General features: G+C 35.3%; 1 protein-coding gene across 6 annotated transcripts in view; it reads right to left on the bottom strand.

Moving 5' to 3' along the window:
- PCDH11X (protocadherin 11 X-linked) overlaps positions 1-24,121 on the bottom strand; it is a 1,077,187-nt gene that overhangs the window by 528,482 nt on the left and 524,584 nt on the right. For 2 of the 6 annotated variants that reach the window (XM_054719537.1, XM_054719583.1), the window contains exon 4: positions 17,274-17,303. The exons of the other annotated variants lie outside the window; for them this stretch is intronic. In XM_054719537.1, the coding sequence (XP_054575512.1) occupies positions 17,274-17,303 (30 nt within the window). The remainder of the gene's footprint in view (positions 1-17,273; positions 17,304-24,121) is intronic. 6 annotated transcript variants of the gene reach the window in all.

Genomic DNA, 24,121 nt, shown 5'->3' with positions numbered 1-24,121 from the left:
GACACAATTCAAGGAAATGAGGAAGACTAGTTTCTTATTGATTCTCAATAAATAGGCTAGAAAATTTACTAGTAAGTTTATAATCCTTTGGTAAAATGACAGGTGATAATAAAATTTCAGAGGTTTCCTTGTGAGTTAAGTAGGATATTTGCCCTCCTTAAAAATGAAATGCATGATGTGAGGCAATATATGAGAAATGAATGAAGACAAGGAAGTATGTCAGACAAAATGTATCTAATCTAATGTTCATGAGATATGAGCCTTTAAAATCTCAATTTTTATTTATAAATGGATCAATATTTGACTCAACAACCCTCACTAACTATATTGGAGAAATACGTGTTCAGAAAAAAATGTATTTAACCTTCCAATATAAATGTGGCTTGATAGAAGAGAGATGATTCTAAGTCACTATTTCAAAAAATTCTACTTACATTGCACTCATACATATAGGTATTGGTCATAGAAATAGACAAAATATTTGAATCAGTATTGTCTTGCATTGCTAAACTTCATCCACCTCCCTGGGTCCAATCTATTTATACCATTTCTCTATTAATTAATTAATGCTTGCTGTAGTCCTCAAACCATAAGGGTTAAAGAACATAACATGTATAATAGTCTTTAAAGTAATGAAAGAGTTTTTGATGATTAAAATATTCAATGAAAATCCTATATATGTTAAAACTATAGAGCTTTAAAGTTTATGAATATTAGAATACTACGAAAAACCGAAATCATTGCAAAAAAGCATGGCATAATAATAACACATATGAATATGACTTATATATATTCACTAGCTAGTGAAAAATATTCTGTCCCCTACTGGTGGCAAGAGAACAATACTTCATGGGGGAACTAAACCTTAACACAACTAAGAAGAAAAAAATGATTTGATGGACTAAACAGTGTTTGATCATCTAGTAGTTCTAAAAAGAGAGGTCAGTAGATATCTCTCCATCAATAATACTGGCACACTTTATTAGAAAATATTATTCAATAAATTCCCTAGGAAAGTTTCCTCTACTAGTTACTTTCAGAAATAACAAGATAGGAATTAAGAAGACGAAAGCAAAATGATTTCTACACCTAAAATAAGGGTATTGTTGCTGTTTTTTTTTTATTATTTCAAAAGAGTAATTAATTTACCAGTGAGGACATCTATGTATACAAAAACCTAAGTTTAGAATAGAAATGTAATTTTATCAACTGTTTGGATGAGATAAGAGACATAAATTATAATGAAAGCTTTATAGATTTAGCATATGAATTTCAATGTATCAGTTGTTGTGTTGGTCATGGACAGTACCAAATGGATTCTAAATTATGTACTGACTCCGATGGCATTGAGTGAAGAAAAGCAATGACTTTTGCTAATTGCTAGGTTAAAAAAGGAATGAAAAACCACCTAATGTATGAAAGATGAATATGCAAAAAGATGAATTTGTAACTACACCTAAAAATATTATAGAGCTAAAGATCTTGGAATAGTGTATTTAATATTCATAAGAGTACTATTCAAATAAAACTTCAAAATGTTTTATTTTTTTCTACTGTTTTAAATAAAATATGTTTCAAAAGTTTTTAAAACCTTGACTTATTTTACTTAAGATGTCACATCTATTCTTTCCCATACACTCAGAAAAGGGCATAGAGTTAAAATGAATATGTATGATTTTATTTCACAACTTCCTCAATACTACACCACACACAAAGTGAAAGCATCTGTTTCAAGAGATATAGTGGGTGAATTTTAATGATGCAAGATGAGACAATGGTAGGCATGAGGGCTGATAACATTTTCATGTGGGGTTTAGAGCTTTTATTAAGGGATAAGAAAAGGATGCATTGTAGTCATGTACCCCACCCCAGTTTTGCATAACTAAATAAAATAACATTTTAAAAGAAGTATAGAGTCATGCCCAGCCAGGGTGTTTCAGTGGTTGAGCATTGACCCCTGAACCAGGTGGTCACAGTTTGATTCCCATCTCTCATAACAATATGTTTACAGATACATCTCCTAAAGCAAAGGAAGCTAAGGAGAAAATAAACAAATGGGACCACATCAAAATAATAGATTCTGTACAGCAAAAGAAACCATCAACAAAATGAAAAGATTGTCTATTGTATGGGAGAACATATTTAGCAATGAAACATTTGATAAAAGGTTAATATCCAATTTATATATAAGGAACTGATACAACTGTTCCAAAGGAAGACAAACAGTCCAATTAAAAAAAAATGGGCACAGGACCTAGACACTTCTCCAAAGAATACATACACATGACAAGAGACATATGAAAAAATTCTCAAAGTCACTGATCATCAAACAGATGCAAATTAAAATGACAATGAGGTAACACCTCACACCTGTCAGAATGGCTGCTATCAACAAATGACAATTGGTGGCAAGGATGGGGAGAAAAGGGAACCCTAGTATACTACTGGTGGGAATGCAGATGGGTGCAGCCATTATGGAAAACAGTATGGAGTTTCCTCAAAAGATTAAATATGGAACTGCCATTTGACCCAGTGATCCCACTTCTAGGAATATTTCCTAAGATATTGGAAATAGGAATCAGAAAGAATATATGCACCCCTATGTTCACAGCAGCATAATTTACAATAGCTAAGATCTGGAAACAACCCAAGTGCCCATCAGTAGATGAATGGATAAAAAACTGGTACATTTACCCCATGTAATACTATGCAGCAGTAAAAAAGAAGGATCTCTTAACTTTGAGACAGCATGGAAGAATTTGGAGAGTATTATGAAATAAGCCAGTCAGAGAAATACAAGTATCACATGATCTCACTCATATGTGGAATCTAATGAACAAAATAAAATGATGAACAAAACAGATCCAGAGACAAAGAAGCATAGAACAAACTGTGGAATCTCAAGGGGAAGTTAGGTGAGTATGTGGGAAGAGATCAACCAAAGAACTTGTATGCATATATGCATGACCCATGGACATAGAATATAGGTTGGTGAAGGTCTAGGGCAGGGGACAGGGGCAGGTTTGAAGCGGTCAATGGGGAAACAAGGGAGACATAGATAATACTTTCAACAATAAAGATATAATTTAAAAAAGAAGTAAAGAAGTCCAAATTGGAAAGTTCAGTTAATTAATAACTTACTGAAAAAGTACTTTAAAAATATTCAGAACATCTGAGTTTTAAAAAGAAAATACGTCTCAAAATTGATTTCTCCAGAATACTTCTACATAAACAAAAAAAACAGTATTACAGTCTCCTGAATTAAGTCTAGAAAGTAATTCACCATCCATGGCACAAATTTCTGTTTTTCATGAATTCAGAGGACCATGAAACAAACACTTTTAATCCCCTACATAATCGGCAATGTCCTTATATATTTTTAGAATACTCTACATTTTATTCTGGAAAATTAGAAATAAGTTTTCTTCTTTATCCAGTCCTCTATATCAGGACACTGGTTGTTTCCATGTCTTGGCCACAATGAATAATGCTGCAATGAACATAGGGGTGCATATATCTTTGCGAATACATAATTTTGAGTTTTTTGGGTATATACCCAGGAGTGGGATTACTGGGTTGTATGGTAGCTCTATTCTTAATTTTTGAGGAATCGCCAGACTGCTTTCCATAGTGGTTGTACCAATCTACATTCCCACCAGCAGTGAATGAGGATTACCTTTTTTCCACATCCTCTACAACACTTGCTATTGCTTGTCTTGTTGATAACATATACACAATGGAATACTAATTAGCCATAAAAAAGGATGAATTAGCACCATTTGCAGCAACATGGATGGACCTTGATAACATTTTGCTAAGTGAAATAAGTTAGACATAAATAGCTACGAACCCTATGATTTCACTCATATGTGCAATAAAAAACTGAAACTCATGAACACAAATAGCAGTGTGGTGATTGCCAGAGGGAAAGGGGTGTGGGGAGAAGAGGGTCCTAATATGAGGTGACAGGAGAAGATTTGACTTTGGGTGGTGGGCACACAGTGTTACATAGATCTTGTAACATAGAAACCCACACATGAAACCTATGTGATCATATTGACCAATGTCACCCCAATCAATTTAATAAATAAAATATTTTTAAAAGAAAGATATGAGACCAATATGAAGAAGATCAATGCTATAGAAGGACCTAACATGAAACCTAAACAAATGTAAAGACCATAAAACTGTCAAACCACTAATAATCAGAATACACATTTGAGTTAATTATGACCATAAACCCAATATGCTTTGATCTTATTTGTTTGATTATTTTAATAAAATTCCTTGAAAATTCACAAAAAAAGAAGTGTTTTCTTTGGATTAGTCAAACCACTTAATTTTTTTTCAAATTTGGAAATAAAAGTAAGAATAATATACTAATTGTTTATAAAAAGTGAAATATGTTATTGTGCTAGGAATTGAGGAGATACAGAAAAAACATATACTAGATTAACAAGAACTCACAATCCAAGTATGAGCATTATATACTCATGAGTTAAAATAGTTGAACAGATCACATGAGGGTTTATAGAAGAAAGGTTCCCAGAAAGACTGAGAGACGAGCAATGGTTAAAATGTCAAATGTGAACATGTATGTATATATGCATAACCCATGGACACAGACAGTGAAGGCCTGGGGAGAGGGTGGGAGCAGGGTAGATGGGGTCAATGAGGGAAAAAAGGGGACATCTGTCAATAATAAAGATACATTAAAAATAAAGTGAACAATTCATTACTGAAATAAAAATAAAATGTCAAATATAACAGAAATTTCTGGATGTACTAAGCAGAAAATCTTGGGCAAATGATAAAAAGGTTTTATTATAGTTGGCAGATAATGATAACAGATTATAGAAGGGAATGTGTAATGAGAAGATTCAGTAAATAGGGGGAGATGACTCCTTCAATTTAGTACCGAACTACAATATCTAAGGAGAATAGCCTACCTAAGGGGGGGTACTTTTTTTTTTTCCTTTGACACATGATATATATATTAAAGCATAATATGCAAAGTGTCCCCTCTGGAGTTCGACAGAGCAGGAGTTCAATCACTCGCTATGATGTGCACTGACCACCGGGGGCAGTGAGGAATGAAGGGAAGGGTGGCCCTGGCTAGCAACCAGCAGCCACTAGGGACCCTACCCATGCATGAATTTTGAGCACTGGGCCTCTAGTTTTTTAAATAAAAAGGGAAATGACATGTAGAAAGAGACTAAAAATGTAGACATTTCAATAATTTAAAGAGAATAAATGAGGGACTAGAAAGGAACTCAAATATATTGTGTTTACAAAGATTGTTTCTATCTTAGGATGGTAGAACTTAAAGTAATCTGTGGATAAGTCAGTGTTGGAATTTGTGAAAAGAATTTGAAGATGGTTGAAAGAGTTTTGGATATTAGTCTTGAGACCTGGGATAGAAAATTAATGAGAGGAGAATAAAAAGACTTCTGAATAATACCTACAGCTTAATACTATGAATATGTAGTAACCTAAATCTTCAGTACAATTTTGAGAATTTTTGAGAATTTTTTTTCTCACCAAACAGTATTCAGTGGCCTGTGGAGAATACACTCTGTGAGGCGACTACAGTTTGAAACTGGCACTATAAAAGAGTAAGAAGCCAAGGATAGCAATGAAAAGATAGGGAGATAAATGTAAGTAGGAAGCAATATCATAAGTGGGTAAAATGAAGAAGGACTAAGCAATTGAAGCACCTAGTGAAGGGAAACCTCAGGTCAACCAGATAGGATACTACAAAGCAGATAATAACATTATAATTATAGCCCAGACGCTATAGCTCAGTGATTGAGCATTGACCTGTGAACCAGGAGGTCATGGTTAGATTCTTGGTCAGGGAACATGCCCAGGTTGCAGGCTCCATACCCAGTGTGACTCCAGGAGGTAGTTGATCAATGCTTCTCTCTCATCATTGATGTTTCTACCCCTCTCTCCCTCTTCCTTCCTCTCTGAAATCAATATAAATATACTTTTTAAAGTTATAATCATAAATATGGAAGACAATTTTTAAAACAATGAAATCATTGTAATCACATGATAATAAGATCTAGGAAATGCACATATGTACATAGAAGGGTCACAGAATCAACAAAAACAGCAACAAAAATCAATTCAACACAAACATGTAAGACAAAACAGACATTTATCTGTGATGATGGCTACATTAAAGTTAGATGCTGGCAGAAGTCTTGAATAAGGATAAAAGGAGAATCCAAAGAGATAAAAGTAGAAGTGCCCTTAACATCTCTTCAGAAAAATACCCTTAGAATTAGTTTCATTTGTATATAACCTATTAAGCTATCTCAATGCGCCATTCCGTGTTCAAACTCCCAAATTATACATGTAGAAGAATTTCTTACGAAAGGATTTCCACACATTTCTGGATTGTTGAGTGGCATAAGGGATGGAGAGGTGCCTTGAAGACACCAGTAAAGTGAATTCTTTAATATATGGTTGTTCACACATTTTTATTGCCTCTCTCTCCTTCATGTGTAGCCTTGGAGTAAATGATTACTGTACACAAATGACAGGAGTCTGCGAGAAGATAGGGCAATGACAGAAAATGACTTGTGTTTGCTTTGCTACTATAGCTACTCTTTCGGTTACCCACTAGCTCACTCTGAAAGAAGCCACTTTGTATTTCACCTCAGGCAAACATAAATAAGAAATATATTCCTTTGAGAATCTGTCAGTTCTGTTTCTGTCCTCTTCAGTTTAGCACTTTGGTGAACATACTCTTTAACAAGATTGGTCATTTGTGCAAACCCTGAGGGCAATTTAAACTCAGACTTAGCCAAAAGAGTAGGGATCTTGAAGAAAAAAACATTTACAAAGAAATGTTCAGGTTAGTACTAAGAGAACCAGTTTGTGCTTAAACAATAAATTATTTTTAAAAAATATTAACCAGGTTAAAATGTGTACTTCTCTCTTTTAGTTGAATATAAGCATTACTTCACTAATTTATTCAATCACAGGTGGCTATGTGTTGAAATTCACCCTGATCCCAATTATGTGGTTAAAGAATGGATGAATATGAAGTGTATCATTTGCTTTTATTCTGCTCCTTGAATGCACTAGCTTTGTGAAATATAAAAGATCCGATAGGAAGAAAGTAGAAAAAGTGCCTATCTCTGTAACTTAAACTTCTGATTTGGAATATGAAAATAGACCCTGTTGGTTGAGACATCTGAAGTCATTTAAGTTTAAATACATGGGGAAATCATTGTGAAATTCTAGGTCCTTTGATGTTTTAGAATCTAAAAGACAATGAAGCATTAATTTAGATACTTCATTTTTAGCTAAGGTAATGTGTTACCCCCCTCTTTTTTTTTTTTTTTTTACAAATGCAAGACCCTTATATTTTTCATTTACTCTGAATTAAACTAAACATAAAAGCTGTATTTTATCATTTATATTAACAAAACCTAAGTAGGTAAAGTTCAGGAGTTCAAGAGATTAATTCAACATTTTATGGGAACATTTGCAATAAATTCAAAGTTAATGAACATTCTGACACAATAGATTTAAGGTTTATAGCTTCTTGAATTTAATACCCAAAATACCCTTCAAATGTATACATAAGTGCAATGAACAAAAAATAAAGGACATCAGACGACAGACCTGATCTCCTTGGTTTATGTTAACCATATTATATCAGTTTAGGTATATAATGGGTACACACCAGTGAACACTGCTTTATGGTGTGTCGTAGCATCATCATAGTTGGCAGATATAAAAATTTGTGAACATCTTATTCTTCCATAAAAATAACATTAAATATATTCAATATAACTACTAATATACAATAAAACAATTATTTTGAGATAGAAGTATTTGTTTTATGACTTCAAGTTTTCCTTTTCTTTCCTTTTCCTTTTCTTTCTTATTCTGGACAGATTGCCTTGGTTCAAACCATGGCTCTTCTACTTGTGAGCTCTGTAACCTTAGACAAATCACTGTGTTTTATGGTTTACTCATTTGTAAGAAAAAAACTTTTAGAGTTACTGTTAGGACTAAATATGTGTATATATGTACACTTGTATATGCATATATACCTGTATATATACACACATATACGTACACACACAGTGCTTAGAACAGAATAAGCATAATATTAGTAAGTTAGTTTTATTGTTCTTACATTGGTAGAGAAAGTTAGTGGAGAAAATAAACAAGTGTTTATAAGTTACCTTTTTTACTTTTGCTTTGTCTTTACCAAACTTAAATCAGGTACCTTTCCTTCCTATGGACAGCTGAACTCTGCTTGCTTGCAAACAATGAGCAAGCACTAAAACAGTGGAACATGTCCCTATAACAGGGTCTCATTGGAACTGGCTGACCACAGGGAGAGACTTTTCCTGGTGGATGCCATTGATTGTTTATCTTGCTTGTCCAGTTTCTTCTTAAAAGATTTTAGTTATCTCTACCTGCCCCTCTTTACCCTAAAAAAGAAACCATTTTTTCTGTTAGGTATTAAGACCCTTGCAGATTTCGGAGATCATAACTCTAGTCTGAATAATGTCTCTCCCTAAGTTCAGGTTTGCTTTTATTTGAAAAAAAAAATATATATATATATATATATATATATATATATATATATATATATATATACTAGAAGCCCAGTGCACAAAATTGTGAAAGGGTGGGGTCCAGCTGGCCCACCCCGATGAGGGCCGATCAGGCCTGGCCTGCCTGGGAGAGGGACCACAGGCAGTTGGTAGGTTGGCCCCGCCTCTGATTGGAGGGGGGCTATCAGGGGTGAGGATGGCAGGGGGAAGGAAAATGGGAGGTTGGCCAGCCCCGCCCCCTGTTCCAACTCCTGGTTGAACTCCCAGTTGAGGGGACAATTTACATATTAGCCTTTTATTATATAGGATAAATATATATAAACATATACATATACATACACACACACACACACACACACACACACACACATATATATATATATATATATATATATATATATATATATATATATCCTTCACTCAAAACCATATTTTCCATTACACCTTATATTGTGACATTACTGATTTATTTTTTATTTTTATTTTGTTTTATTTTATTGTTTAAAGTATTACAAATAGTAGTACTTATATCTCCTTTTTTTCCTCATAGACCTTCCCCCAGCGTCCCCTACCCCCTAGCACATGCCCTCAACCCACCCATCCCCAGTATTTTGTGTCCATTGGTTGCGCTTATATGATGCACACAAGTCCTTCAGTTGATCTCTTCCACCTCTCCTGAACACTCCCCGGCCTTCCAGCTGTAATTTGACAGTCTGTTTGATGCTTCACTACCTCTGTATCTATCTTTTTATTCATCAGGTTATAAAGTTCTTTATTTTCTCTAAATGAGTGAGATCATGTGGTATTTTTCTTTCATTGCCTGGCTTATTTGACTTAGCATAATGCTCTCCAGTTCCATCCATGCTGCTGCAAATGGTAAGAATTCCTTCTTTTTTATAGCAGCATAGTATTCCATTGTGTAGATGTACCATAGTTTTCTAATCCACTCATCTGCTGATGGGCATTTAGGCTGTTTCCAAATATTAGCTATTCTAAATTGGGCTGCTATGAACATAGGGATGAATATATCCTTTCTGATTGGTATTTCTAGTTTCTTGGGGTATATTCCAGAAGTGGTATTATTACTGGTTCAAATGGGAGTTCCATTTTTAGTTTTTTGAGGAAACTCCATACTGTTTCCACAGTGGCTGCACCAGTCTGCATTCCCACCAGCAGTGCACGAGGGTTCCTTTTTCTCTGCATCCTCAGCAGCACTTGTCATTTGTTGATTTGTTGATGCTAGCCATTCTAACAGGTGTGAGATGGTACCGCATTGTCGTTTTGATTTGCATGTCTCAGATAATTAGTGACTTTGAGCATGTTTTCATATGTCTCTTGGCCTTCCTTCTGTTTTCTATAAAAAAGTATCTATTTAGGTCTATTGCCCATTTTTTTTATTGGATCATTTATCTTCCTTTTGTTAGGTTGTATAAGTTCCCTGTAAATGTTGGAGATTAAACCTTTAACAGTGATAACATTGGCAAATATGTTCTCTCACACAGTGGGCTTTCTTGTTGTTTTATTGATGGTTTGTTTTGCTGTGCAAAAGCTTTTTATTTTGATGTAGTCCCATTTGTTTATTTTGTTTTTAGTTTCCATTGCCCTAGGAGCGGTATCGGTGAAGAAATTGCTTCGGCGTATGTCTGAGATTTTGCTGCCTGTGGATTCCTCTAGTATTTTTATGGTTTCCTGTCTTACGTTTAAGTCCTTTATCCATTTTGTTTATTTTTGTGTCTGTTGTAAGTTGGTGGTCTAGTTTCATTTTTTTTTTTCATGTATTTGTCCAATTTTCGCAACACCATTTATTGAAGAGACTGTCTTCACTCCATTGTATGTTCTTGCCTCCTTTGTCAAATATTGAGCATAGTGGTTTGGGTCAATTTCTGAGTTCTCTATTCTATTCCATTGGTCTATATATTTGTTTTTGTGCCAGTACCAGGTTGTTTTGAGAAGAGTGGCTTAGTAATACAGGTTGAAATCTGGTACTGAGATCCCACCTACTTCATTAATTCTCAGGATTGCTGCAGCTATTCAGGGTCTTTTTTTTTATTCAAGAGGAATTTTTGGAGAGTTCTTTCTAGGTCTGTGAAATATGCCATTGGTATTTTAATGGGGAGTGCATTGAATCTATAGATTGCTTTGAGTAGTATGGACATTTTAATTATGCTGATTCTACCAATCCATGAACATGGTATGTTCTTAAATATGCTTATGTTTTCCTCTATCTCTTTTTCTCATATACATATTTTATTGATTTTTTACAGAGAGAAAGGGAGAGGGATAGAGAGCTTGAAACATTGATGAGAGAGAAACATCGATCAGCCGTCTCCTGCACACCACCCACTGGGGATGTGCCCGCAACCAAGGTACATGCCCTTGACCGGAATCAAACCTGGGATCCTTCAGTCCGCAGGCCGATGCTCTATCCAATGAGCCAAACCGGTTTCTGCCCTCTATCTCTTTTTTCAGTGTCCTGTAGTTTTCCGCGTATAGGTCTTTTACCTCCTTAGTTAAGTTTATTCCTAGGTATCTTAATTTTTTGGAGGGATGATAAATGGAATTGATTTTTTAGTCTCTCTTTCTGTAAGTTCACTATTGATGTATAGAAATGCCATAGATTTCTTGGCATTAATTTTGTATCTTGCTACATTGCCGAATTCATTTATTAAGTTTAATAATTTTTGATGGAATCTTTAGGGTGTTTTATGTACAATATCATGTCATCTGCGAATAAGGACAGTTTTACTTCTTTTCCAATTTGGATGACTTTTATTTATTCTCTGCCCATAATGACTAGTACTTCCAGTACTATGTTGAACAGGAGTGGTGAGAGTGGGAATCCCTGTCTTATTCCTGTTCTTAGGGAAAATGGTTGTAGTTTTTGCCCATTGCGTATGATGTTGGCTGTGGGTTTGTCATATATAGCTTTTATTATGTTGAGGTATGATCCTTCTATTCCCACCTTGCTAAGAGTTTTTATCAAGAAAGGGTGTTGGATTTTGTCAAATGCTTTTCCTGCATCATTTGATATGACTATGTGGTTTTTATCTCTCAATTTATGTATATGATATATCACCTTTATTGATTTGTGGATATTGTAGCATCCCTGTATCCCCAGGATAAATTCCACTTCGTCATGGTGTATGATCTTTCTGAGGTACTGCTGGATCCAAAGTGCTAGAATTTTGTTGAAGATATTGGCATCTATGTTCATGAGGGATATTGGCCTGTAATTCTCTTTCATTGTGTTGTCTTTATCTGGTTTTGGTATTAGGGTGATGGAAGTGTTCCTTCCTCTTGAATTTTTTGGAATAGTCTGAGGAGGATAGGTTTAAGTTCTTCCTTGAATGTTTGGTAAAACTCCTCTTTGAAGGCACCTGGCCCCAGGCTTTTGTTTGGTGGAAGCTTTTGATGACTTCTTCAATTTCTTCTATAGTTCTTGGCCTATTAATATTTTTAGATTCTTCCTGATTGATTTTTGGAAGGTTGTATTTTTCTAGGAATACATCCATTTCCTCTAGGTTGTCCAGCTTGTTGGAATAGAGTTTTTCATAGTATTTTTTAGCAATCTTTTGTATTTCTGTGGGGTCTGTTGTCATTTCTCCTCTTTCATTTCTTTTTTTTTTATTTCTTTATAGATTAAGGTATCACATATTTGTCCTCATCCCCTCATTCCCATCCCACACCCTTCCCCACACATGCCTCCACCCCCCTGTTGTCCCCAACTGCTGGTTAGGCGCATATGCTTGCATACAAGTCCTTTGGTTAATCTCTCCCCTTTACCCCCACCCTCCCCTTCCCTCCCTCTGAGGCCTGACAGTCTGATCTGTGCCTCCTTGTTTCTGGGTCTGTTCTTGTTCATCAGTCTATGTTGTTCATTATTTCCACTAGATAAGTGAGATCATGTGCTATTAGAAATACACTTATAAGAACCGAAAATGAGACAAGCAATAATGGTTATGGTGACAGGAAATGAATCAGTCTGTAGTGAGTTTCTTTCTGGGCCAACAGTTCTTTTGAGACCCAATTACAATGTCCAACAGTTCCTTATGTGTACATGTCAGCACTGACATTACAGTTCTGGATGGTGGACAAATGGTGGTAATGCAGATCCGACTCTCTCTGGTTTGGTCCTGGGCAACCTGCAGTGATGCACAGCTGCTAACTGTTAGTATGGGAAGACCACGTCAGCGTCTTCCATCTCTGGACTGCTTCTCTTCTGTCTTCATGGCTGGAGTAGTCCTGTCGATTCCTCTCTGTTGCTGGAATCCACATGATCTCGGAGTTGTTTTCTGAAAATATACAAACATATTCTCGACCAAAAGTTAATAAAGGAATATTTTCTATAAATTTGACTTGGGATCCTATTTCATTTTAGTCAAATGAAATAGGATCTCCTCTTTCGTTTCTGATTTTGTTTATTTGGGTTTTCTCTCTTTGCTTCGTGGTGAGCCTGGCTAGAGGTTCATAAATCTTGTTTATCCTTTCAAAGGACCAGCTCTTGTTTTCATTGATCTTTTGTATTGTTTTTTTGGTCTCTATGTTGTTTATCTCCACTCTGATCTTTATAATTTCCTTCTTCCTGCTCACACTGGGTTTTCTTGTTGCTCTCTTCCTAACTCTTTGAGTTGTAGGGTTAGGTAATTTATTACTATTCTTTCTTGTTTTTTGCAGTAGGCTTGTATAGTAATAAACTTCTCTCTCAAGACTGCTTTCGCTGTGTCCCATAGATTTTGGATTGTTGTGTTTTCATTGTCATTTGTTGCCATGATGTTGTTGTTTTTTTTTTTTTTTTCATTTCTCTTTGATCTCTCTGGTAACCCAGTCATTGTTTAATAGCATGCTATTTAGTCTCCAGGTGTTTGATTTTTTGGATTGTTTTATATTAGTTGATTTCCAGGTTTACGCCATTGTGATCTGAGAAGATGCTTGATATGATTTCTATCTTCTTGAATTTGAAGAGACTGCCTGTGACCCAATATATTGTATATCATTGAAAATGACCCATGTGCACTTGAGAGGAATGTATATTCTGTGGCTTTGGGGTGAAATGTTCAGAAGATGTCAATTAATTCCATCTGATTTAGTGAGTCATTTAGGATTGAGGTTTCTTTGCTGATTTTTTGTTTAGAGGATGTGTCCAATGGTGATAGTTGGGTGTTAAAGTCCCCTGCTATGATTGTATTGCTGTCAATCTCTCCCTTGATATCCTCCAGACTTTTTTTATGTATTTGGGTGCTCCTGTATTGGGTGCGTATATGTTTACCGAAGTTATTTCTTCTTGTTGGATTGCTCCCTTTAGTATTATGAAGTGGCCTTCCTTATCTCTTGTTATGTGCTTCACTTTGAGATCTAATTTGTCAGCTATAACTATTGCTACCCCAGCTTTTTTTTTTCATTTCCATTTGCCTAGAAAACCTTTTTTCCATCCCTTCACCCTCAGTCTGTGTGCGTCTTTTTTTCTGAGGTGGGTTTCTTGTAGACAGCCGATATATGGGTCTTGTTTTGTTATCCACTCAGTTACCCTATGTATTTTGATTGGGGCATTTAATACATTTACATTTAAAGTTATCATTGATAGGTACTTGTTTGTCACCATTTTTATTCTTTACCCCTTTGTTCCTTCTTTGCTTCCTATTTTTTCTTTTTACAGCAGACCCTTTAGCATTTCTTGCATTGCTGGTTTGGTGGTAATAAACTCCCTTAGTCTTTTTTTGTCTGTGAAGCTCCTGATTTCACCCTTCTTTTTGATTGATAGCCTTTCTGGGTACAGTATTCTTGAATTCAGACCCTTCCTTTGCATGACTTTTATATTTCATTCCATTCCCTTCTGGACTGATGTGTTTCTGTTGAGAAATCAGTTGCTAGTCTGATGGGGGATCCTTTGTAGGTAACTTTCTGCCTCTCTCTGTCCACTTTTAAGATTCTTACTTTGTCATTGGTGTTTGCCAATTTAATTACAATGTGCCTTGACATTGGGCTTTTGGGGTTCATTTTGTTTGGGACTTTGTGAGCTTCTTGGATTTCTGTGAGTTTTTTCTTCTCTATATAAGGGAAGTTTTCTGTTATTGTTTCTTCAAACAGGTTTTCTATTCCTTGCTCAGTTTCCTCTCCTTCTGGCATCCCAATTATGTGGATGTTGTTTCGTTTCCTGTTGTCCCAAAGCTCCCTTAGGCTCTCCTCCTATTTTTAATTTTTTTTTTCTAGATGCTGCTCTGCTTGGGTATTTTTTCCTACCTTGTCTTCTAGCTCACTGATGCGGTCCTCTGCTTCTTTTAGTCTACTGTTGATGCTTTCTATTGAGTTCTTTATAGCAGTGATGCCATTTTTCATTTCTTCTTGGTTCTTCTTCATTTCCTCTTGGTTCTTACACATATTGTTGAATTTGTCTTCCATTCTTTTCAGCCACCTTATGACCATTTGTCTAAATTCTTTTTCTGACAGGTTGCTTGCCTCCATTTCATTTACTTCCTTTTCTGGTGATGCCTGGTTTTCTTTCCTATGGGGGCTGTTTCTTTGTCTCCCCATGATCTCTCTTCTCCGGGTGTCTCTCTCCTTATCCTAGGAGAAATCTGACCTTTCTGTGAGAAGGTGCAGAGCTCCTCCGAGTCCATGTATTTGTGTTGCTTGGGGTCTGGTGTTCCTGGGTTTGAAGCTGTTCCCTGGATGTTGTTGTAGATTCCTGTGATTTTTAGACTTCTGATAACAGTCACTCTTCCCTTCAAGGTGGCGCGGTCTCCGTGTCAGAGCCTGTTGCTCCAGGAGGGATTTCAGCAGCAGTGGAGGCTAACCAGTTAAGGGAACCACGTCTGGCAATCCTCAACAATCCCTTGGAGTATAGCTGTCCCTCAACTCACAAATAAACACTCCCCGTGTGACCGTACACTCTCCTTTCGTTCTCTCACTCAGGCACTATCTTGAAGTCTGCCTTTCTGTTGGCAGCCATCTTCCCTGGTGCCATTACTGATTTAATATTTACTATTAACATGTTTGATATTAAAATTTCATGACTCAGGTGTTTTCTGACCAGGAAAATGAATTCACCCCAGAGTGCTCTATATATAGTCCTTATTTTTGAAGCAACAACATTTTTCTGTTTATAAAACAACTATACTAAAGTTGTCAATATTTTTGTTCTTCAAAATCCAGTGTTTAAATAACTGAGTAATGGATCTATTTCTCAATTTTCGAGAATGGTTGAGAATGTCATAACATCTAAAATCTGGAGAGCTGCCCAGCCAGGTGTGGCTCAGTGGTTGAGCATCAAAACAGGAACCAACAAGTCACCGGTTTGATTCCTGGTCAGGGCATATGCCCAGGTTGGAGGCTCGATCCCCAGTGGGGGCATGCAGGAGGCAGCTAATCAATGATTCTCTCTCATCATTGATGTTTCTATCTCTCTCTCCCTCTCCCTTTCTCTCTGAAATCAATAAAAATATATTTAAAAATTAAAATCTGGAGAGCTTCTCTCTCTCTCTCTCTCTCTCTCTCTCTCTCTCTCTCTCTCTCTCTCTCTCCAGTAACATACATTTTACTACTCTTGCTTCTCTCAAGTTAATTGAACTTTTCTATGATCTTTTGCTTTCTGAAAGGAGCTACTTCTCAAAAACTCATCGCTTCAAGGTCACAGTGATAAGATAGTTCAGACAAGCATTTTAAAACTCTCAGAAAGGTATATTGATTGAAAACAATCTATGCCATTATTTTAGTTTATCTTTCAAACATTAATGAAAATTCATTTGGACATTTTAGTCATGCTCCATTTTCAGGTATTTCTCACACTTGATAAAGACATTCAGGGCTATCAGATTACATCTGTCACAGTGTAGAACACCGTTGACATTTTTTTTTTCAAACAAAATTTGAACCCTCAAACTAGAGTAGGATAATTATTAAATATTATACTCACATTTAACCAAAATTACAGTTATAGTAACATTTTATTTTCTAATATAGACAGCATTTAAGAATAAATGAATTTAATTTATAAAACATCTTACATCAAAATATTAAAGGAAACTGCAAAACATCTTGTGGAATGTAAAGCATAAACTCTAGGAAAGAAATGTCAATGAACAGCTGAAAAACTATTTATTTTAGTGATGGTGCAAGATATTAGAAAACCCAAGTTTTCTAAAGAGCCAGACTACCCATATATATGTAAGCAGAACTTAAAAATATCACAAGAATGATGATATTCTAAAGCCCAGGTTTTCAGAGAACATCAATTTGCTGATTAACCATGTTTAATTTAGTTACAATATTTTTCCTTGTGACCCTATCAGACATCATCATTCTACATATTCACTAACTTTTGCTGTCACTGCTAAATTGTGAATTGATACAAAGATAATTTCTTTTATTGCTAAACTTTATCTTAAAATAACTGTATTACCAGAACATTCACAAAGTGATACTGTCAGCAGTATGACATTTTGGCACCCTGGAAAAAGAAAGTGTTGGCAAAAAATAAAATAAAGCTTGAAAATTGCTTCCAGGATCATGTAAGTGATGGAAAATGTTGAAACAGCTCAGCTTGAAGCTCTTTTAAGGGAGAAGCACAACATATGTCATCTTAAATACTTAGTTTTAACTCCATATAGTAACTGCTGTAGCTTCAGAAATTTAAGAAAAGATAGCACAACATATTTTGAAATCAATTTTCTTTGAAATGTCCAATCTTACCTTTCCTGCCTTTTCCCCCTCGGATTTCCGCTGATTTAAATAAAATGGAGGCAAAGGAAGCAAAGGAAAACAAAAAACAAACAAAAAAAATCAGCTCAAATTTATTACTGCAAGTACATTTTTAAAAAATGCAAAGCATGCCACTATTCCCAGTTCAATACTACACAATTTCGTTCTTCTGTTAAAACTGTTTTCACCTGCTGCATTCGTCAGTGATTTCAGTGAAGAGATATACCAACATTGTAAATATCATGCAACAATATGAAGAGCCATATAGAAAACTTTGATCACCATCAAAAAATTAAGTTATATGCTTAGTCCACATAGATGTTGGCCAAGAAAAATCATCCTTCCAATTAGATATTTTCCTATTATATCACATATTTTCCAACCATTTTTAAATGAATGGGTCTTTATCTCAAGCATGAACATATTTTTTTAATAAAAACTAGGCTAGTTGGAAATTTATAAATTAGGAATAAATAAAAACATCTATACCACATTGGATACTATCTCAAAATGTTAACTTTGATGTTTATAAGAACAACTTAATTCAATTCTGTTCAATTAAATACTTTATGAAGTTATCCTAGTAAAGTCATTTTGTTCATTTTTATTTAAAAACTTGTTTTTTCCCCCCATCCTACCTCAGGGGACAGGATACATTACTTTTCAAAATTCCATTTGTCCTTTAAATTCATTCTCCTTTGTAGATGGTGAATACACCATATGATAAGTGGATCAAATGTCTACTTTCTAGCTAATGATGATCCCAAGTCCTTTCTCCCAAAATTTTATCTCAATTCCCTGTCATATCTAGAGTTATGCTAAAGTTTCTTTGAGAGCCTTTTTTGATACAAAGAGTCCCAGAAAACCAGAGTGGAGGTAGGGTTGATTTTGAAATAGGGTAACTACAAAGAGAGATACAATTAATATAGTAAGAGAATGGATGCTCTCCATTTTCTAGCCTATGGCATTGTCCCAGACAAAGAGGGTATATTTTTTTCCTGTCATTTTAATATTTAGTTTTCAAAATTGACATTGAAGCAGTATCCAAACATGGGCAAAATTTTGTTATACAAGAAAATCAAACCATGCTTTATTTCCCCTTCCATATTGGGTATTTATTTTTAGCTTATGATATGCATATTGCCTTATGTGATCAAATTCAGCCACCAAGGGCTCAGTGTTAAAATTCTATTTGTCTGTGAAGGTATAGGCTGAGGATAATGCCTTGAATAATCTCTTTTAAGAAAGTGTCCTTGGGTTTTAATGTCTTTAAACAATTGAGATTTATATCTTTCTTTATTATTAATGATAATTCTTAAATAACAGATTTAAAATGTCAAATTTCCAGAAAAAAATATCATGGACAAAAGAAACCCACAAAATGTTTTCCAAATCTAAGGATATAGCATTTAAATAACACTATTCTTTACTTTGCAGAATGACAATGGATCTTTTTTATGTTTGGCCATAATTGGGTCCTCTTGAATGACAACTATGTGAGCATTAGAATAAAAATAAAGTACTGGAATATATTGTCTAGAATGTAAGTAGGTTGGCAAATTGATACCAGATTTGATAATAGAAATATTTTTTAAATCAATGCTGGAAGGGGGGAAAAACATGCTTAAAAGCAGGTTCTTTTTCCCTTATTTAAAAACTGGCCCCAAAATGATAAACATTAAATCGACAAAATCATTGTCCAAACTAAATTATATATAGTAAGGGAGAGAAGAAAGTTAACCTGTCTGAATATTATGGGCTCAGAATATTTCATAATATACATTTGTCATATAGTTTCACATGCTGTTACTAATCTTCAGCTGTGAATATGTACATTTTTAATCTTCTGTCAGTGAATGAATATTTCTCCAATTATATTTAAATAGAGGCCCAATGCACAAAATTCATGCAAGAGTAGGCCTTCCTTCCCCTGGCTGCTAGCACTGGCTTCTCTCCAGCACCCAGGACCCAGGCTTCCCTCCAGCCCCGGCTTCCTCTGGAAGGTTGCCTGGAAGGACATCCGGTCTAATCAGCATATTATGCTTTTATTATTATAGATTTTCTAGATTGATAAAACTGGTTGAATATAATCTATGAAAAAGAGGAGCAAGATATGGTTTACAGAAGTAATGAAGTTTGTTAATGTCAAGAGTATAATCCAACTTGGGGAATATCCTAAATATTTAGTCAGTTCTCTTCTTCTGCATCACACAGTAGAAAATGATGTCAGATAAGTCACCACATTGAAGGGTTATTCATGTATACATTGAGGCTGTAGCTGTATTGGTACAGTTGAAAGAAATAAGATAAAATAATTTTGGTATTCCTCAATATCTATGTGCTCCATATTTATGACTGATGAGAACCAGATGCTTTTAGCTTAGTGTGTTTTGGGCCTATGAATTCATAAAGAACACACCAGATACATAAGGTGAGGTCAATACAAGAATATATCTATAACCTAAAAGAATATTGCTTGTGTGCTGTCTCTCTGGGAATTCCAAACTCTTTTTTCCCCCATCTCCAGGTTTACCACTCCTTTTTTCCTTTTCTTAGTATAGTATAGCTATTATTGTCATACTGGCTTCATGTAGGGTATTCCTATGAATTGCTGCTACCTACAGCATAGCTGTCCTCATGTGCAGAATTATTAGGAATTTCTGATCACTAAGATTAATAATAGAGTAAAGGGAGCAAAACTAGGGTCAGAATTCAAGTAGGCCATGTTGTTACTTACAGGTGAGAAAGAGGAGGAAACCAAAGGACAAAACACTGGAGCTATACTCTGAAAGGAATGGTCAAAATAATAATATCTATAACTCTGAACATATATTAGATCCTGAATAAATATTTGTCTAATAGATGGGTGAAACTTGGAAAAAGGTGTGTTTTTTTAATCATTGCCTGTGTGTGTGTGTTTGTGTGCATGTGTGTTTATAACTTAGCAAAGTAGAAGCCTGTGGAGTAAAGTTTCTAATACTACAACAATTGAGAATACCTCCCTGCCCTAAGTGCACTTAAAATATATCAAAGCTTTAAGTGTAACTAATTTTTACTTGGCTTAAATCTCCATACAACTACTGTGGACTGGTTTAATTTTTTTAGTATACTGTAAAAAATTAAGAGAACTCGACCAAGATTGAAATGGGGAGGATATGTATGGGGAGCCCTCACTCCTATCTCCATAAAGAAACCCTCCTGGAAGAACTCTTTCTTTATAACAGCCTTCCTAACTTCCTCTTCCCTTCTATAAAATAATCTCCTCTTGTTTTGTCCTAGTGAACTTACACGTGACCTGGTATGGCTTCCTGTTCCTGATTGCAGTTTTCATTTTCCAGAATAAACTATTTTATTTGGAGGAATATTAGCTGAATTTTTATTTAAGGTGAACAACTAACACATGTAACATGTAACATTATATTTCAGAACTTTATTCAGTTATCAACTTAGAGTCCTGTTGGCTTTAAAGGAAAGACAGTGTTGAATCTAATAATACTAAGCCTAAATGTCCTCCTCAAAATGTCTGTTTACTATCCATTTTCTTTCTAAAATGTAAATCACTATTTCAAAGGAACACATTTACGATTATGTATCTACATATTGTTATTGCCTTATTGAGTTTTTTTCTAAATTTGAAACTGGTATAAAAATCATTTAGTGTAGATACAGCAATAAAGAGAACATAAAATTTGAAATCAGAAGATTTAAGTTTTGATCTTGGGTATATAAGTAGCTGTATGAGCTTATCCAAGCAAATTTTAGAAAGCTCTATCTCCATTCTACACTAACTTCAGATTATTAGCTACATTTAATGATGATAATGAGGCTGATAATTATTGTTATTATTAGTAATAGTGTTCTAAAACTATCACTGCCACTGCCACCATCACCTTTCATTTAGTGAGTATGAAGCACTTTCATAAATGCTTTACAAGTATCATCTCATTTAATTCTTATAGTGATACTTGATGCTGAAAAATTATCATACCCTTTTACAAAAAAAAATTGTGGATCAAAGTGGTTAAGAAACTTAGTCACCCTACTTGTATGGTCCCCAGCTGAGGCTTAAATCTAACTTTTCTGGATTCTAAAGTTCATGTTCTAGAATGTTAGCTCCATGGCTGTAGGCATTCTGTCATTTTCTCTTTGGGAACACTGCTATAGCCTCAATGCTTTAAAAAAGTGCCTGGTTCAAAGTAGAACTGCAATAAATATTTAAAGGCTGAATCAAATAACAAGATACTCCCCTATTCTTTAATTATGTGATTATTGCTAATTAAAGCTACAGTATAATAATTAACTATTCATCTTAGTCAAAAGAACAAATTCTGGAGCCATATTGCCTGGATTCAACTGTTGTCTCTAACACTTATCACGTATGTGACTTCAGGTATGTTTCTTCTTGTCCTTTTGTTTCATCATCTGTAGAATAGAGAAATAACAGTTCCTACTCCAGGGTATTTAAAATTAAGGTTAAATGAATAAATTAAGTGCTTACATAGTAGCTGCCATTTTAATGGTAATTTATTTTAATATCTTTATAGGTATATAATTCACATACCACATAACTCATCCATTTAAAGTATAACTTTATGGTTTTTGGTATATTCAAAAATATCTGTAAATCATCATCATAGTCAATTTTGGAATATTTTATTACCTTGAAAAGAAAAAAAAAAAACTCACACCTTTTAGCTACTACCTCCCTATCTTCCCATTTTGCCCAAGCTTTAAATAACCACTAATCTATTTTGTTTGTCTCTTCAAATTTTTCTGTTCTGTACATGTGAATGAAATCATATAATGTATATTATTTTGTGGCTGGATTCTTTCACTTATCGTTATAATTTCAAGATTAATTTGTGTTGGATAATGTTTCAGTAAACCATTCTTTTTTATATCCCAAAAATATCTCGTTTTATGGATATACTGCTTTTGTTTACACATTCATTATTTGAACATTTGGGTTGTTTACAGCTGTGTCTATTATAAATAAAATGACTGTAAACATTCGTATATAAGTTTTTGCATGGACATCTTTTCATTTATCTTGGGTATAGCTATTGTTGGGTAATACAGTAATACTACGTTTTATCATTTGAGGAACTTCTGGACTTCTTCCCAAAACAGCTGTACCATTTTATATTCCCACCAGCAGTGTACAAGAGTTGAATTTCTTCACATCCTTGCTAACAAGGTGATTTACTTTTAAAACTTTAACTTTAGCCAAAACCAGTTTGGCTCAGTGGATAGAACATCAGCCTGCAGACTGAAAGGTCCCAGGTTCCATGCCGGTCAAGGGCATGCACCTTGGTTGCGGGCACATCCCCAGTTGGGGGGGGGGGTGCAGGAGGCAGCTGATTGATGTTTCTCTCTCATCGATGTTTCTAACTCTATTCCTCTCCCTTCCTCTCTGTAAAAAAATCAAAAAAATATATTAAAAATAAAAATAAAACTTTAACTTTAGAATTGAAGACTATTCTTGTCTAAATATATAACTTTATGCTGGTGCCTAAAATCCTATCTAATAACTAGGGAATATGCTAATTGACCCTCACACCATCACAAAGATATTGGCGCCCACAGCCAATAAGGAGGGAATATGTTAATTGACTTCCATGCCCTCAAAGATGGTGGTGCCCACAGCCACCAGATGGTGGTGCCTGGTTCCCTTAGCCCCACTGGAGTGGCAGGCCTTGCCGCGTACCTGCTTCTGGAGTCTTCCAGTCCCCTCAGCCCCCCAGCCGCCGAGGGCCGGCCTGAGGCATAGGCAAGCCTCAGATGGTGGCTGCCCATCCACCCAGGGTCGCCCGAAGCTCAGGTAACCAGGGCCAGCCAAGGCTTGCACTGCCAGCAGTGGCTACAGCAGAGGTGTGATGGGGCATCACCTTCCCCTGATCGCCGGGTCACCTCCTGCCCCTGAGGGCTCCTGGACTGTGAGAGGGGACAGGCCAGGCTGAGGGACTACCTTCCAATGCATGAGTTTTCATGCACTGGGCCTCTAGTTTAATATAAAAACCATGTATTCACAGAGTTAAGCACTCTGGTAGCTATTGCATTTTTTAAATAAAGTGTTTTTCTTCTACTAAATAAGGAAGATCTTTTGTATTCTGATGTTTATAATCATAATCACTTTATTACTCTGTTCATTTTGTAAACATCTACAAGCTTTAATAGATACAATGCAACATTCTTTGTCAGATTTGTGCATTTCACAAGAATGACACATTAAGATGATCTGCAATTTAAAGTGATATTGGAGACAAATCCCACATCTACTATTTTAAGATACTCTCTTATTTAATATACATTATCTGAATTAATCATTAAAATAGTTCATTGTGGCTCAACTGGCATGGCTCAGTGGTTGAGCATAGACCTATGAACCAGGAGGTCATGGTTTGATTCCCTGTCAGGGCACATGCTGGGGTAGCAGGCTAGATCCGCAGTGTGGAGCATGCAGGAGGCAGCCAATCAATGATTCTCTCTCATCTATGATGTTTCCATATCTTTCTCCCTCACCCTTCCTCTCTGAAATCAATAAAAATATATTTTAAAAAATAGTTCATTTTCATAAATAAAATTATCCTAATTTCATATGGGTGGAAATTAAGATTTATACTATGTACCAAAATTATGTAGATTAAATCAGGAATTAAATATGCTTTTGACTGAGGCCAGTTGTATATCTTAGATATACACTGAGTGGCCAGATTATTATTATCTCTGAATGCATAATAATCTGGCCACTCAGTGTATATCCTATATAATAAAAGGATAATATGCAAATTGTCCCCTGGACCAGGAGTTCAACCAGCAGGTCTGCCGGCCAACCACCC

This window comes from Eptesicus fuscus, chromosome 1 (assembly GCF_027574615.1).
Source record: "Eptesicus fuscus isolate TK198812 chromosome 1, DD_ASM_mEF_20220401, whole genome shotgun sequence".
NCBI lineage: Eukaryota > Metazoa > Chordata > Mammalia > Chiroptera > Vespertilionidae > Eptesicus > Eptesicus fuscus.
This window is presented reverse-complemented; position numbering and strand designations above follow the sequence as displayed.